Here is a 13,813-nt window from a genome sequence, read left to right as displayed (position 1 = left end):
AACATGTATCCTTTGGGAGTCAGGATTGTGTCTTTCTGCTTTAGCCACTAACACACACTAGGTGATACATGAATCTGATTAACGAATGAAGAAATCAATGAACCATAAGGAAGCTTCTATACGAAGAAAAACTGGCTTTTGAAGTTTTCTTAGAAAATACAGAGTCGAAGCTGAAAGGGTCAGATCTCTTGAGATCCTAGTGTACCACCTTGAACCCAGGTATTTAACTCCTCTCTCTCTCTCACCGTCTTCCCATATCCTTCAAAAATCACTGCCAGGGAGAACTGCTGTAACCACTGAGATTGTGTCATCTTCTTCAGAAAAAAACAAAAATAGGCTCTCCCAGTGGCTCAGCAATTCAAGAGCCACAGGAGATGAAGGTTCAATCCCTGGGTTGGGAAGAGACCTTGGAGGAGGGCTTGGCAACACACTCCTGTATTCTTGCCTTGAGAATCCCGTGGACAAAGGAGCCTGGTGGGCTACGGTCCATAGGGTCACAAAAGAATCATTCGGACACAATCCAAGTGACTGAGCATACAGCACATTTCAGAAAAATGGCTAGTATGGAGTAGAACCATTGAGGTAAGCCATTACCTTAAGGGCTCTCGTTCTCCTCATTCTTAGAGAAACTGACATAACTATCTCCACTAAAGGAACTGCCTTCCAAGCAGCAAACTGGAGTTGGCTAGTCAGCCATACTTTCTTTGTAGACACTGTTAAAAGACATACTGACAACTATTGATCTCTGACATACATCTTTCTGCTCTCCACAAAAATCACTGCCCTTCAGTTAATGTATCCATTTGTCAGAGTCAATTTACAACCAAATTAAATGGATTATAGCTTTCCTTGTTAGTTACATCTCAGCTCTGAGAATAAAATTCTATTTTCCTTGGCTGTACTTGAGTGCTCTCAGACTTGTTAACCAAGATATCTACCATATGATTATTCGTGCAGAAGACCATACTTATTTTTTATTTACTGATTTTTACCATTTTAGCAACCTGATGATTTCTCTTTACCTTACCCACAAATTTCAGAGTCCTCTGTAAATCACTATATGTGTCAAGAGACAATTAAACGAATATTCACCCACACAGAAAACTTAAATGGTTATTCATAGTTTTGTCCATTTTAAAAATATATGATCTAATTTCTTTAGGCATGATAATGGATAAGTCTATGCATTTAATGTGACTTTCCTTTTGTGTTTCAGCAACAGCACACAAAAAAGCGAACCAATCATGATTTGTTTTTAGAGCTTTACAGTGTAATAAATACAATAATAATCATTTAGATAGATTTCTATGGTTTACAATGCACCTTCCTGCATATCACACTAACTCCTCAAAAAATCCATAAAGGTAAGTGAAAATTACCTCACACCTCTAAGTGTGAGAACTAAGCAAGAGCTAGAGCTAGCATTCAGAAGTGGAGTCTCGCAAATGCTCTGGCAGCAGACTGTGGTGACAGCTGCACAACTTCATATGTTAAACAATAGTGGGTTGTACACTTAAAAGTAGAAAATCTTATGGTATGTGAATGATATCTCACTTTCAAAGAAAAAAAGAATAGAGTGGCCCATGATTCTGAGATGGTATAATCTCCAAAATGTATTAAATGGAAAAGATATATACAGTGTGCAGAGAATGCTATTATCTGCTTTAAAAATAATAATAATGTACATCATGGCATCCGGTCCCATCACTTCATGGGAAATAGATGGGGAAACAGTGGAAACAGTGTCAAACTTTATTTCTGGGGGCTCCAAAATCACTGCAGATGGTGATTCCAGCCATGAAATTAAAAGATGCTTACACCTTGGAAGAAAAGTTATGACTAACCTAGATAGGATGTTGAAAAGCAGAGACATTACTTTGCCAACAAAGGTCCGTCTAGTCAAGGCTAGGGTTTTTCCAGTGGTCATGTATGGATGCGAGAGTTGGACTGTGAAGAAAGCTGAGTGCCAAAGAACTGATGCTTTTGAACTATGGTGTTGGAGAAGACTCTTGGGAGTCCCTTGGACTGCAAGGAGATCCAACCAGTCCATTTTAAAGAAGATCAGCCCTGGGTGTTCTTTGGAAGGAATGATGCTAAAGCTGAAATTCCAGTACTTTGGCCACCTCATGTGAAGAGTTGACTCACTGGAAAAGACTCTCATGCTGGGAGGGATTGGGGGCAGGAGGAGAAGGGGACGACCGAGGATGAGATGGTTGGATGGCATCACCGACTCTATGGACTTGAGTTTGAGTGAACTCCGGGAACTGGTGATGGACAGGGAGGCCTGGCATGCTGCGATTCATGGGGTCGCAAAGAGTCAGACACGACTGAGCAACTGAACTGAACTGAACACACATATACAGGGTATGTAGCATAAAATCTCTGAAAGGATATACAAGTGGTGAGTAAAGTTATTTCCTAAAGGGAGAAGAGCTGGGACAGCTGGGAAAAATGCTGGCCCAGAAGGAAAACCTTCAAGTATATCCTTTCATATCTTTTGAATTTTATACAGTAAATTACTGAATTCAACTTTTAATTTAAAAGACAGACAAAGAATTATTCTGATGCTCTATCTTTAGTCTCAACATTTATGTTAAAGTTCAAGCTCTTTATATATTTTGGATATTAACACCCTTATCAGATACATGGTTTGCAAATATTTTCTCCAGTTCCATAGAGTGCCATGTATAAGGCTATTAATATCCAAAATATATAAAGAACTTAAAAATGACCAAAAATCCGATTAAAAATGAGAAAAGGATTTGAATAAACATTTTTCCAAAGACATACAAAGGGCCAGAAGACACATGAAACAACGCTCTACATCACTAATGGGGAAATGCAAATCAAAACTACAACGAGATACTGCCTCAAACCTGATAGAATCGTAATCATAAAAGAAAAAAATAAAAAACAAATCACAAGTGTTGGCAAGGATGTGCAGAAAAAGGAACCCTTGTGCACTGTTGCTGGGAATGCAAATGTGCAGCCACTAGGGGAAACAGTATGGCAGGTCTTCAAAAAATTGAAAATAGAACTGCTATATGATCCAGCAATTCCATTTTGAAAACATTAACTCAAAAAGATATATGCTTCCCCTGTCACCGCGGCATTATTTACAATAGCCAACATAAGGACACAATGTTAAGTGCCCACTGATGAATGAATGAATGAATGAAGAACATGTAATATACATACATAATAATATACGGGGGCTTCCCAGGCAGCTCAGTGGTAAAGAATCCACCTACCAATGCAGGAGACACAGCTTTGCCCCTGGGTCAGGAAGGTCCCCGGAGGAGGAAATGGCAACCCACTCCTATATTCCTTTCTGAAAAATCCCATGGACAGAGGAGCCTGGTAGGCTACAGTCCATGGGGTTTCAAGGAGCAGTGCACATCTGAGCAATTGAGCACACATCAAGCTAAGTGCCAAAGAACTGATGCTTTTGAACTGTGGTGTTGGAGAAGACTCTTGAGAGTGCCTTGGACAGCAAGGAGATCCAACAAGTCCATTCTGAAGGAGATCAGCCCTAGGATTTCTTTGGAAGGAATGATGCTAAAGCTGAATCTCCAGTACTTTGGCCACCTCATGTGAAGAGTTGACTCATTGGAAAAGACGCTGATGCTGGGGGGGATTGAGGGCAGGAGGAGAAGGGGACGACAGAGGATGAGATGGCTGGATGGCATCACTGACTGGATGGACGTGAGTCTGAGTGAATTCCGGGAGTTGGTGACGGACAGGGAGGCGTGGCGTGCTGTGATTCATGGAGTCACAAAGAGTCAGACACAGCTGAGCGACTGAACTGACACACAAACATATATATACATACATATAGTAAGATAGAGAAATCACTCCCACTCTAAATGGAATTATATTACCGTTCAGTCACTAAGTCATGGCCAGCTCTTTGAGACCCCATGGACTATAGCACAGCCGGCTCCTCTGTCCTCCACTACCTCCTGGAGTTAGGCCAAATTCATGTCCATTGAGTTAGTGATACTATCAAACCATCTCATCCTCTGCTGCCCCTCTCCTTTGCCTTCAGTCTTCTCAGCATCAGGGTCTTTTTCAATGAGTTGGCTCTTGAATGGAATTTTATTCAGCCATGAAAAAGAGCTTGTCACTCTGTGACAACATGGATGGAACTTGAGGATATAAGTTAAATAAAACAGAGAAAGCAAGTATTGTACGATGATCTCACTTACATGTGGAATTAAAAAACAAAAATGACCAAAAAAACCCAAACTCATATATAAAGGGAACCGACTCATGGTTGATTACTGGAAGTAGGGAGTCAGGAGTGGGCAGAAATGGTAAAGGAAGTCGTAAGGTACAAACTTCCAGTTAAAAAGTAATGTAGTTACCGGGATAATGTAAGGCATGGTAACCACAATTAATACTGTAGTGCATATTTGAAAGTTGCAAAGAGAATAATCTTGAAAGATCGCATCACAAGAAAACAAATTCTGTAACTGTGTATGGTGACACAGGTGAGCTGTTAACAAGTACTGTGGTAATCATTTCACAATACATGTAAATATTAAATCATCATCTGATATACCTGAAACTAATAGAATGTTGTATGTCAATTATATTTCAATGAAAACAAGGAAAGAAACAGAAAAAAGAGATTATCTTCATTTTCTTTGGTAATAAACTACACCAAGTAGTGTCCTCTCCAATAGACTTTAACATAGTTGACCCAGAGACAAAGTACCTAACTCTCCAGCAAAAAGTTAATAAATTAATGGATTAATTTTTAATCTTTTAAAGTCAAAGACCATAAAGCACCTGTATAGAGTCCAATGCTCTATTCTGACTACTGTATTTCCTAATCTCATAATTCTCTTTTCTGAATGTGTGTATCTGTTTATTTACTCTTTTTTAAACTGAAGTACAGCTGATTTACAATATTGAATTAGTTTCAGATGTACCACAAAGTGATTCAGCTATGTATATTTTTAAATTTTTTTCCATTATGGGTTATTACTTACAACAACAAAAAACCACATAACTATATAAAGCTGTTTGTTCACTTCTATTCATGAAAGTTTTGTTGTATTAAAGAATATAGAATATCAAAAAAAAATTTTTTTAAGTACTTACCTGCCTTCTATACTCCGAAAGAGAGTCATATAGCTTCCACCCATTTTCAGGGAATACTTCTTTATACTCAAAAGCAAAAAGAGACTACAAAAGGTAAACAGAGTTAATAGCTAAAAAAGACCTTTAAGAAGGTAATGAATCAGAAATGTACCTTTATCATACCCCAAGTTTTCATTGACTTATCTGAAAGGATATTTTGTACTGGTATCCTTTGTTTTCAATTGTTGTTTTAAGCGTTTGTTTTGTAATTTTGAAAGTTTATTGCTTTTTTTGTATTTTTCAAACACAGAAAAGCACAAAGGCCTGCCACCAAGATTTATCAAATGCTAACATATTACCACAATTCCTTCAGATATCTTTAGTAGCTGTTTTAGGTTTACTTCTAAATAATGAAAGACATCACATAAAAAAGACAACTTCTGATATCATTAATTAATTAGACATCAGAGATGTCAACAATTAAGCAGCTTTACAGATAATGCAACATATTCTAAAACATACTGAAAAAATTTTTATTTGGGGGCATGCAATCTATGTATCAAAAATGAAAATTTATTATTAATATGGACAGAATGGCAGGAACAACTATGATGAAAACCATTTAAACTTGAGTCAGAAAACCAAAACCGATTCTAAATTTTACTCTTAACTAACTGTGCCACTGAGTTAACTGCTTACCTGCTTCTGGTTTCAACTTTAAAATCTGGATAAATAATATTTACCACCATAGGGCTACTTTGGACATTAGATTATATAAAATAAATGAGTAAACCTAACACTGTTAATAGCATGCAGAAGAAACTCAGTTCTAAGTATTGATCCACCTTTCCTCCAATATTGCTAGACTTAACTCTCAGCTCTCAATTAAAAAGGAGATTTCACATACAGATTTTCATCATGGAAACATCCTGGATATAAAGATCACATAATTAAACAATGTCAATCTGCAGGAATGAACCTCAAAAATCAGTCCAGTTTCCTCATTTTATATCTTAGAAAGACTGGTCCCATAGATTGAATTAAACCTAAACTACACATCTGATTAAAAGGCAAAGTGAGACTGCAAACACCAAGATTCTAGATAGCCTATACAAGTTTCTTTACACTACACTAATAATTATAATAGATTTTTCAAAGATAGAAGAAATCTTACCAGGTTATTAGAGACAGGAAATGCATATTTCATTAGATTTTCAAATATTGATCTTCTTGTTCGCCCCTCAGGTTTATGAGCAAATCGTAAATTCCGAATATCCTAGAAAAGAGTCACGATTCAAGTCACCTATCACTGTTTGCTAACTTTTTATTTAATGAATAAATAAGGCAACTTGGAACTATCTTGTAAAACGTTAAGGTCTGTGAATGAGGGATACAAAAATAGATCAGACAACAGCCCCTGGAGGAAGGGAAGTTACAATGCCTTATTAAGAGAAATAAAATAAACACAGGATACAAGGTGGGATTCAGAGAATAGAAATCCCCTCTGTTTATGAATTCAAGTTGGGCCACTGAAGGAGGCAGCACCTGATGTAGGCACCGGAGATTAGAGATGTTATATCTGAAATCACAGTATTACACGAGTCATACACACACTGTCAACAGTATGTCCTTCCCCGTTAAAGGCCATTTTCTGTTATGAATTTCCCCACCAAAAACCTGATTAGCTATTGCTACATATTTCATAAAGTCTTCACTCCAATTAAGCTTGGTGATCATTTTCCTATATATAATTCCTTCCCAGGACTCACTTCCATTGATCTTTAATTCATAAGTCTCTGGCTACTAGACTGATAAAACCAAAACTCTGCCTAAAAGTCTTCCTCCATTCCAGGTCCCAGGTTCTTCAATCATCTACTAGCAAAAATTCTGAATAGTCTGGTTGATATCATCCAGGCTCTACATTCAGATATAAAACCAAAGTTCCCTTCCTTTATTTGTTTTCAAGCAGGTTTCTACATTCAGACTGAATGTAGATAACCACATTCCAGTTTAGTGAGATTTTAGCAGCACGAAAAAAAATTGGGATTAAGAATAATTTCAAGACTATTCATTTTGTTTTCATCTAGTTCAGGTCAGTTCAGTTCAGTTCAGTCGCTCAGTCGTGTCCGACTCTTTGCGACCCCATGAATCGCAGCACGCCAGGCCTCCCTGTTCATCACCATCTCCTGGAGTTCACTCAGACTCATCTAGAAAGAATTCCAAATAGCTTCATTAAACTGCATCCCGTAAAAATGAGCACAGGAACTACAACGCACTTACAGAACATGAACAAGTAGAACATTACAAATCTGATCCAAAATTAGAAAGCCACCTTCTTAAACAAATGTGTCAGAACCTAAGCTTTTTGTTTCTCCTTAGTGACTACTTTTACAGCAAATAGATATTCATAATCATTCTGTTAAACACAGAGTTTTCCAAAAGTACTATAGCAGTGGCCCTACAAACGTTTGAGTTTACTGATAATGGTCTTGCTTTATGGGAAAAGTTATATTCAAACTGATCAAAATTTCCCAATCACACTCTTCCATGCCCTCTTATATCCATTCTATGCTGTATTTACTCCTACACCACAGAAGAGTAATCAGGAGACAATGTGCCTGTCACTTGGTTGACAGCTCAGTTTAGTTCAGTCGCTCAGTCGTGTCCGACTCTTTGCGACCCCATGAAACGCAGCACACCAGGCCTCCCTGTCTATCACCAACTCCTGGAGATCACACAGACTCACGTCCATCGAGTCAGTGATGCCATCCAGCCATCTCATCCTCGGTTGTCCCCTTCTCCTCCTGCCCCCAATCCCTCCCAGCATCAGAGTCTTTTAGAATGAGTCAACTCTTCGCATGAGGTGGCCAAAACTGGAGCTGGCTTTAGCATCATTCCTTCCAAAGAAACCCCAGGGCTGATCTCCTTCAGAATGGACTGGGTGGATCTCCTTGCAGTCCAAGGGACTCTCAAGAGTCTTCTCCAACATCACAGTTCAAAAGCATCAATTCTTTGGCGCTCAGCTTTCTTCACAGTCCAACTCTCACATCCGTAAATGACCACTGGAAAAACCATAGCCTTGACTAGACGAACCTTAGTCAGCAAAGTAATGTCTCTGCTTTTGAATATGCTATCTAGGTTGGTCATAATTTTCCTTCCAAGGAGTAAGCATCTTTTAATTTCATGGCTGCAGTCACCGTCTGCAGTGATTTTGGAGCCCAAAAACATAAAGTCTGACACTGTTTCCATTGTTTCCCCATCTACTTCCCATGAAGTGATGGGACCAGATGCCATGATCTTCATTTTCTGAATGTTGAGCTAAAAGCCAACTTTTCACTGTCCACTTTCACTTTCATCAAGAGGCTTTTTAGTTCCTCTTCACTTTCTGCCATAGGGTGGTGTCATCTGCATATCTGAGGTTATTGATATTTCTCCCTGCAATCTTGATTCCAGCTTGTGCTTCTTCCAGTCCAGCGTTTCTCATGATGTACTCTGCATAGGAGCTAAATAAGCAGGGTGACAATAGACAGCCTTGACATACTCCTTTTCCTATTTGGAACCAGTCTGTTGTTCCATGTCCAGTTCTAACTGTTGCTTCCTGACCTGCATTCAGATTTCTCAAGAGGCAGGTCAGGTGGGCTGGTATTCCCGTCTCTTTCAGAATTTTCCACAGTTTCTTGTGATCCACACAGTCAAAGGCTTTGGCTTAGTCAATAAAGCAGAAATTGATGTTTTTCTGGAACTCTCTTGCTTTTTCAATGATCCAGCAGATGTTGGCAATTTGATCTCTGGTTCTTCTGCCTTTTCTAAAGCCAACTTGAACATCAGGGAGTTCATGGTTCATGTATTGCTGAAGCCTGGCTTGGAGAATTTTGAGTATTAATTTACTAGCATGTGAGATGAGTGCAAACTGTGTGGTAGTCTGAGCATTCTTTGGCATTGCCTTTCTTTGGGATTGGAATGAAAACTGACCTTTTCCAGTCCTGTGGCCACTGCTGAGTTTTCCAAATTTGCTGGCATATTGAGTGCAGCACTTTCACAGCATCATCTTTCAGGATTTGAAATAGCTCAACTGGAATTCCATCACCTCCACTAGCTTTGTTCGTAGTGATGCTTTCTAAGGACACTTGACTTCACATTCCAGGATGTCTGGCTCTAGATGAGTGATCACACCATCGTGATTATCCAGGTCGTGAAAATCTTTTTTGTACAGTTCTTCTGTGTATTCTTGCCACCTCTTCTTAATGTCTTCTGCTTCTGTTAGGTCCATACCATATCTGTATTACGCTCTTAAAGGCCTTCCAATGATAATGGAAAAGCATACAAGGAATTACTAAGGCATTAGTTTCAATACTAGATTGATAAAACTTCTAAGATTGTCATAAGAAAGGATCTTTAAAGTTATGAATGTGGTATTGTATCCTGCTTGAAGACATGTTTCTCCTTCTTGAGAACCTTCTGACTAATCTTGTTATTTGAAAATGTACATTATGGGAGGGGGTCTGGTAAGATCTTTCTATTGTTAGTTCTAATTCCACTATCTTAAAATGTAAACCAAGGGAGTGGGTCTGATAAGACCTTTACAACCTTGAGACATTCTTCTGATTTACTGTAACAGCCAACTGAAAAGGTATATAGCTCCCTTTCCTAAGACTAGCAAGGGGGCACTCTCTCTATCCCTCTTCTGATGTCTATGTCAGAAGCTTTCCCTGTCCCTTTTTATACTTTAAAAAAACTCTGCTACACAGAAGCTCTTCAGTGTTCAAGCCTGGTCCCAAAGAAAAATCTTCAGAGATCACAAATCTAACATTGTTCACTGTAAGTGATAAGTATCAATGCATTTATAGAATGAGTTAGATAATAAAATACAGAAGGTCTACCAAACGAAGTCTTCCCCACTACTGTTTCAGAAGCAGAAAAATTATGAAAACTAAAAATAGGAAAGAGGTAAATACATCATAATCAGTTCTGTCACTACGAAGTACTACAAGTCTTAACTGCTCAGAGCCTTATGTTTCTAATTTTAAAATTAAATTCACAACAGATCACCTTTTTATTACTGCTAAATGTTGTTTTATCCTACTAGAATGATGCTTCTAGCATGAAATCCATTTGATATTTTGGAAACCAATTTCTAAACACTGGCTCTATTTAATACAAAGCTTTCCAAACCAAAAAAAAGAAAAAACTGCATACATATTACAACATTTACCTTGCACACAGTTTCCAATCCATAAGAATTTTCACCACGACTAGAAGCACCACCAATTTTTTCTACTCTGCTTATAACACCAAGAGAAGCATCTAAAACAAATGGGGGATCCTAAAAGGGAAAAAAAAACATTAAAACCGAGCAATTAATCCTGTATAATGATAGCTGAGAAAAATACTTAATTATTTCACTAAAAATGACTAAGATGAACAAACAACACACAGATGTACACACACACACACACAAAAATCTAACCCAGCAAGTCTTACCCGTTCCATGCTTTTGAAATATAACCTGTAATTCGTAACAGTCAGAGTTCCTCGTACAGCACCAGTGAATGGACATATATAAGTTACATCTTTGGCTGAAAAGAAAAAGAGCCCACAATTTACTCTCTATTGTACACTATTAAAAACTGCACTCTGATCTTTCACAAATAACATTTAACAGCATTCTGACCACTAGTTTAAATTATGCTTGAAAATCACAGAATCAGTGATTCCAAGAGACCTCGGGAACTAAATCCAAGCTTCCAACCATGCACTACAATCTGGGGAGGGAAAGCAGAATAAGTGGGAAGGACTCAAGAAACAGAGGGACATCCTTTACTCTGGACAGACACAGGGAAACAAAGGCAGACACCCTCCCTGATGGACAGAACAGGCATGGCAGTTGGAGCAGTGAGTGGAGGAGGGGCGGTGATGGCGGGAACAGCCATCAGCGTTTCAAGTCACTATCCCCCCATCATCTAATCACAGCTCCGAGATCTTCTTCCCCAGTCTACTGGTTTTCTTCTGACCGTAGTCTAGTTTGTCAACATTCCTCTGAACATACAATACCTAAAACATAATACCAGTAACTCCTGATCTGATTATATTTATGGGGAAAATACTGTAGAGAAAATAAAATGTATATGAACTATGATTTCTTAGAAAAATATACTAGCATAATAAGAGGGTATTATGTACCTGATTAAGAAACAGATGTCAAACTTTGTAGAGAAATAATCACATTGTTAAATTAAATGTTAAATGAGGAATCTATACAGTATTATTTCTTTTTAAAACATGCATTAATTAAGCAGGATAACTTGACTACCACTAGCTCAAAGTATGGAGAAGGCAATGGCACCCCACTCCAGTACTCTTGCCTGGAAAATCCCATGGACAGAGGAGCCTGGAAGGCTGCAGTCCATGGGGTTGCTGAGGGTTGGACACGACTGAGCGACTTCACTTTCACTTTCATACATTGGAGAAGGAAATGGCAACCCACTTCAGTGTTCTTGCCTGCAGAATCCCAGGGACAGGGAAGCCTAGTGGGCTGCCATCTCTGGGGTCGCACAGAGTCGGACACGACTGAAGCAACTTAGCAGCAGCAGCAGCAGCTCAAGGTAATACTTAATATGGTAGCGTCCATATGCCCAATACAAAGGTTTTTCTATTTTAAAATATTCATAAATCCCTGTTATGTCATCATTGCAGCGAATCAGCAGATAAAGGAGTATCTTCATTGTTCCAAGAAACTAAGGCACAATTAGAAGCAAAAAACTTCTAAAAACCTTTCAAGGGGCTTCTGGGAAAACTCAGGAACATGAAATATGCTTAATAAAGCATGCAACTTCCTCACTGTGAAGGACTGACTGCTTAGTATGGCATTTGAAATGAGACTGATCTTGTAACATACATTTCTAACCTTCAAAATGGCTCCCTTGGGAATATACAAGTTTGAGTTACATTTTTTTTAATCACTGTTTCCAATGCATTTCCAATGTTTCATTTAGAGGGAAGATATTAAAATTAAATAAACCCATCATTAAAGAAAGATACATAAACTTGACTTGCATACCATTTCTTGCCCTTATGAATTTTTATCTCAATTGGGAAAGCTTTATTCAGTGTTACTATTCCTGGATTCTTTCCAGAGCCAATTTTCTTCACTCACACAAGAAAATCAATCTTATTATTCTGTACTCTTCTACAGGATATGTCCCTCTTAGTCCCAGTCCAAAGTTTTTGCTACAACTTCTTTATTATAAAATCATGAAATAATGTGCTTCCAAAATTAAAAGTACTCTACTAAACACGAGAGCTTATAGCTATGTTACTATTATCATCATTAGGCTCTGCTTTGCTCTGTCCCTTTTATCTTTTTCCTCAGGCTGGTACCAACTAGGTCACTCTGAAGAGCGAATTTATGCCTAGCAGGGCTTGTATGAATTAGAAGAAAGACTGTGACTAGGAACCTTATCAGAGCAAATGACAATAAAACCACCACTGACAGAATTTATAAAGTACTTTTCACCTGAGTACCTGCCTTAACCTTTAAAATTACCTTTAACCATTAAGACCTCTAACTATCTACAATTTTCAGATGAGAACACCAGGGTTCACAGAAGTAAAACAAATCGCCTAATGCTTCAGAACCAGTTAACTGCTAAGATTAGGACTTGAGTGCAGTTTCCATGACTGCAAACTCAAACCTCCTTCCAGAGCATCATGCAAATGGCTTCCCTGGTGGCTCAGATGGTCAAGAATCTGCCTGTAACACAGGAGACCCTGGGTTCACTTCCTGGGTCTCCTGCATCAGGAAGATTCCCTTCCCCTGAAGAAGAGAATGACAATCCACTCCAGTATTCTTGCCTGGAAAATTTCGTGGACAGAGGATCTTGGCGGGTTACAGTCCATTGGGCCACCAAGAGTTGGACACAATTGAGTGACTAACTCAATTGTGTCGCTTTTAAGCCACTTTTAAGCCACTCAGGTAACATGGTCTGTCTCCTGTGTTAAAGGGTGAAATACTGCAGTTGGGGCCATCACTACTGCTGATGTGCCCGGGTCAATACCTTTCAACTATTGCTGCTACTGTTAAAGCGTTCTGTAGATGTCTCTAACACCACTGTGACTTTTTAAAAAATGTCTAAACTGCAAATTTACATTAGGCCAACTAGGAACATTAGTTGGCCTAATGTAAATGAATTTTTTATATGAACTAATTTTCTATATGAATTCATACACTCAAGGGTACTCTATCTAGCCTCATGCTTCCCTGGTGGCTCAGACGGTAAAGCATCTGTCTGCAATGTGGGAGACCCAGGTTCAATCTCTGGGTTGGGAAGATCCCCTGGGGAAGGAAATGGCAGCCCACTCCAGTACTCTTGCCTGGAAAATCCCATGGGTGCAGGAGCCAGGTAGGCTACAGTCCATGGGGTCGCAAAGAGTCGGACATGACTGAGCGACTTCACTTTCACTTTTCACACTTTATATTACATTTAATTTTTTGAATAATCAAGTCTATCTGATGATTTGAATCAGAGTATTTATTTACTATATTAGGTATTTCTCTAAATTGTGCAATACTGATACTGCCAGATGCCGAAAGAGCTTAGATTTACTGATCTTCTCAAATTTTCCCTAAGCTCACAAAGCTCATAATAGTTTCTATGGGGTAGACGAAATGACTTTGAGAATACATATCTATAAGGGTGAAAAGTATATGCACATTAATATAATGTAC

The 13,813-nt window shown here is 38.6% G+C and overlaps 1 protein-coding gene across 3 annotated transcripts in view; it reads right to left on the bottom strand.

The window, feature by feature from the left end:
* The window catches only part of MTMR2 (myotubularin related protein 2), a 111,600-nt gene that overhangs the window by 27,000 nt on the left and 70,787 nt on the right, over positions 1 to 13,813 (bottom strand). For all 3 annotated transcript variants that reach the window (XM_060399672.1, XM_027979149.3, XM_060399671.1), the window contains 4 exons: positions 10,570 to 10,664; positions 10,301 to 10,411; positions 6,263 to 6,364; positions 5,110 to 5,193 (listed from right to left, as the gene is read on the bottom strand). In XM_060399672.1, coding sequence (XP_060255655.1) covers positions 5,110 to 5,193; positions 6,263 to 6,364; positions 10,301 to 10,411; positions 10,570 to 10,578 — 306 coding nt within the window. In that variant the 5' untranslated portion in view covers positions 10,579 to 10,664. The remainder of the gene's footprint in view (positions 1 to 5,109; positions 5,194 to 6,262; positions 6,365 to 10,300; positions 10,412 to 10,569; positions 10,665 to 13,813) is intronic.

This window comes from Ovis aries, chromosome 15, assembly GCF_016772045.2.
Source record: "Ovis aries strain OAR_USU_Benz2616 breed Rambouillet chromosome 15, ARS-UI_Ramb_v3.0, whole genome shotgun sequence".
Lineage (NCBI taxonomy): Eukaryota > Metazoa > Chordata > Mammalia > Artiodactyla > Bovidae > Ovis > Ovis aries.
The sequence above is the reverse complement of the archived record's forward strand: the minus strand, read 5'-3'. Positions and strand labels throughout refer to the sequence as shown.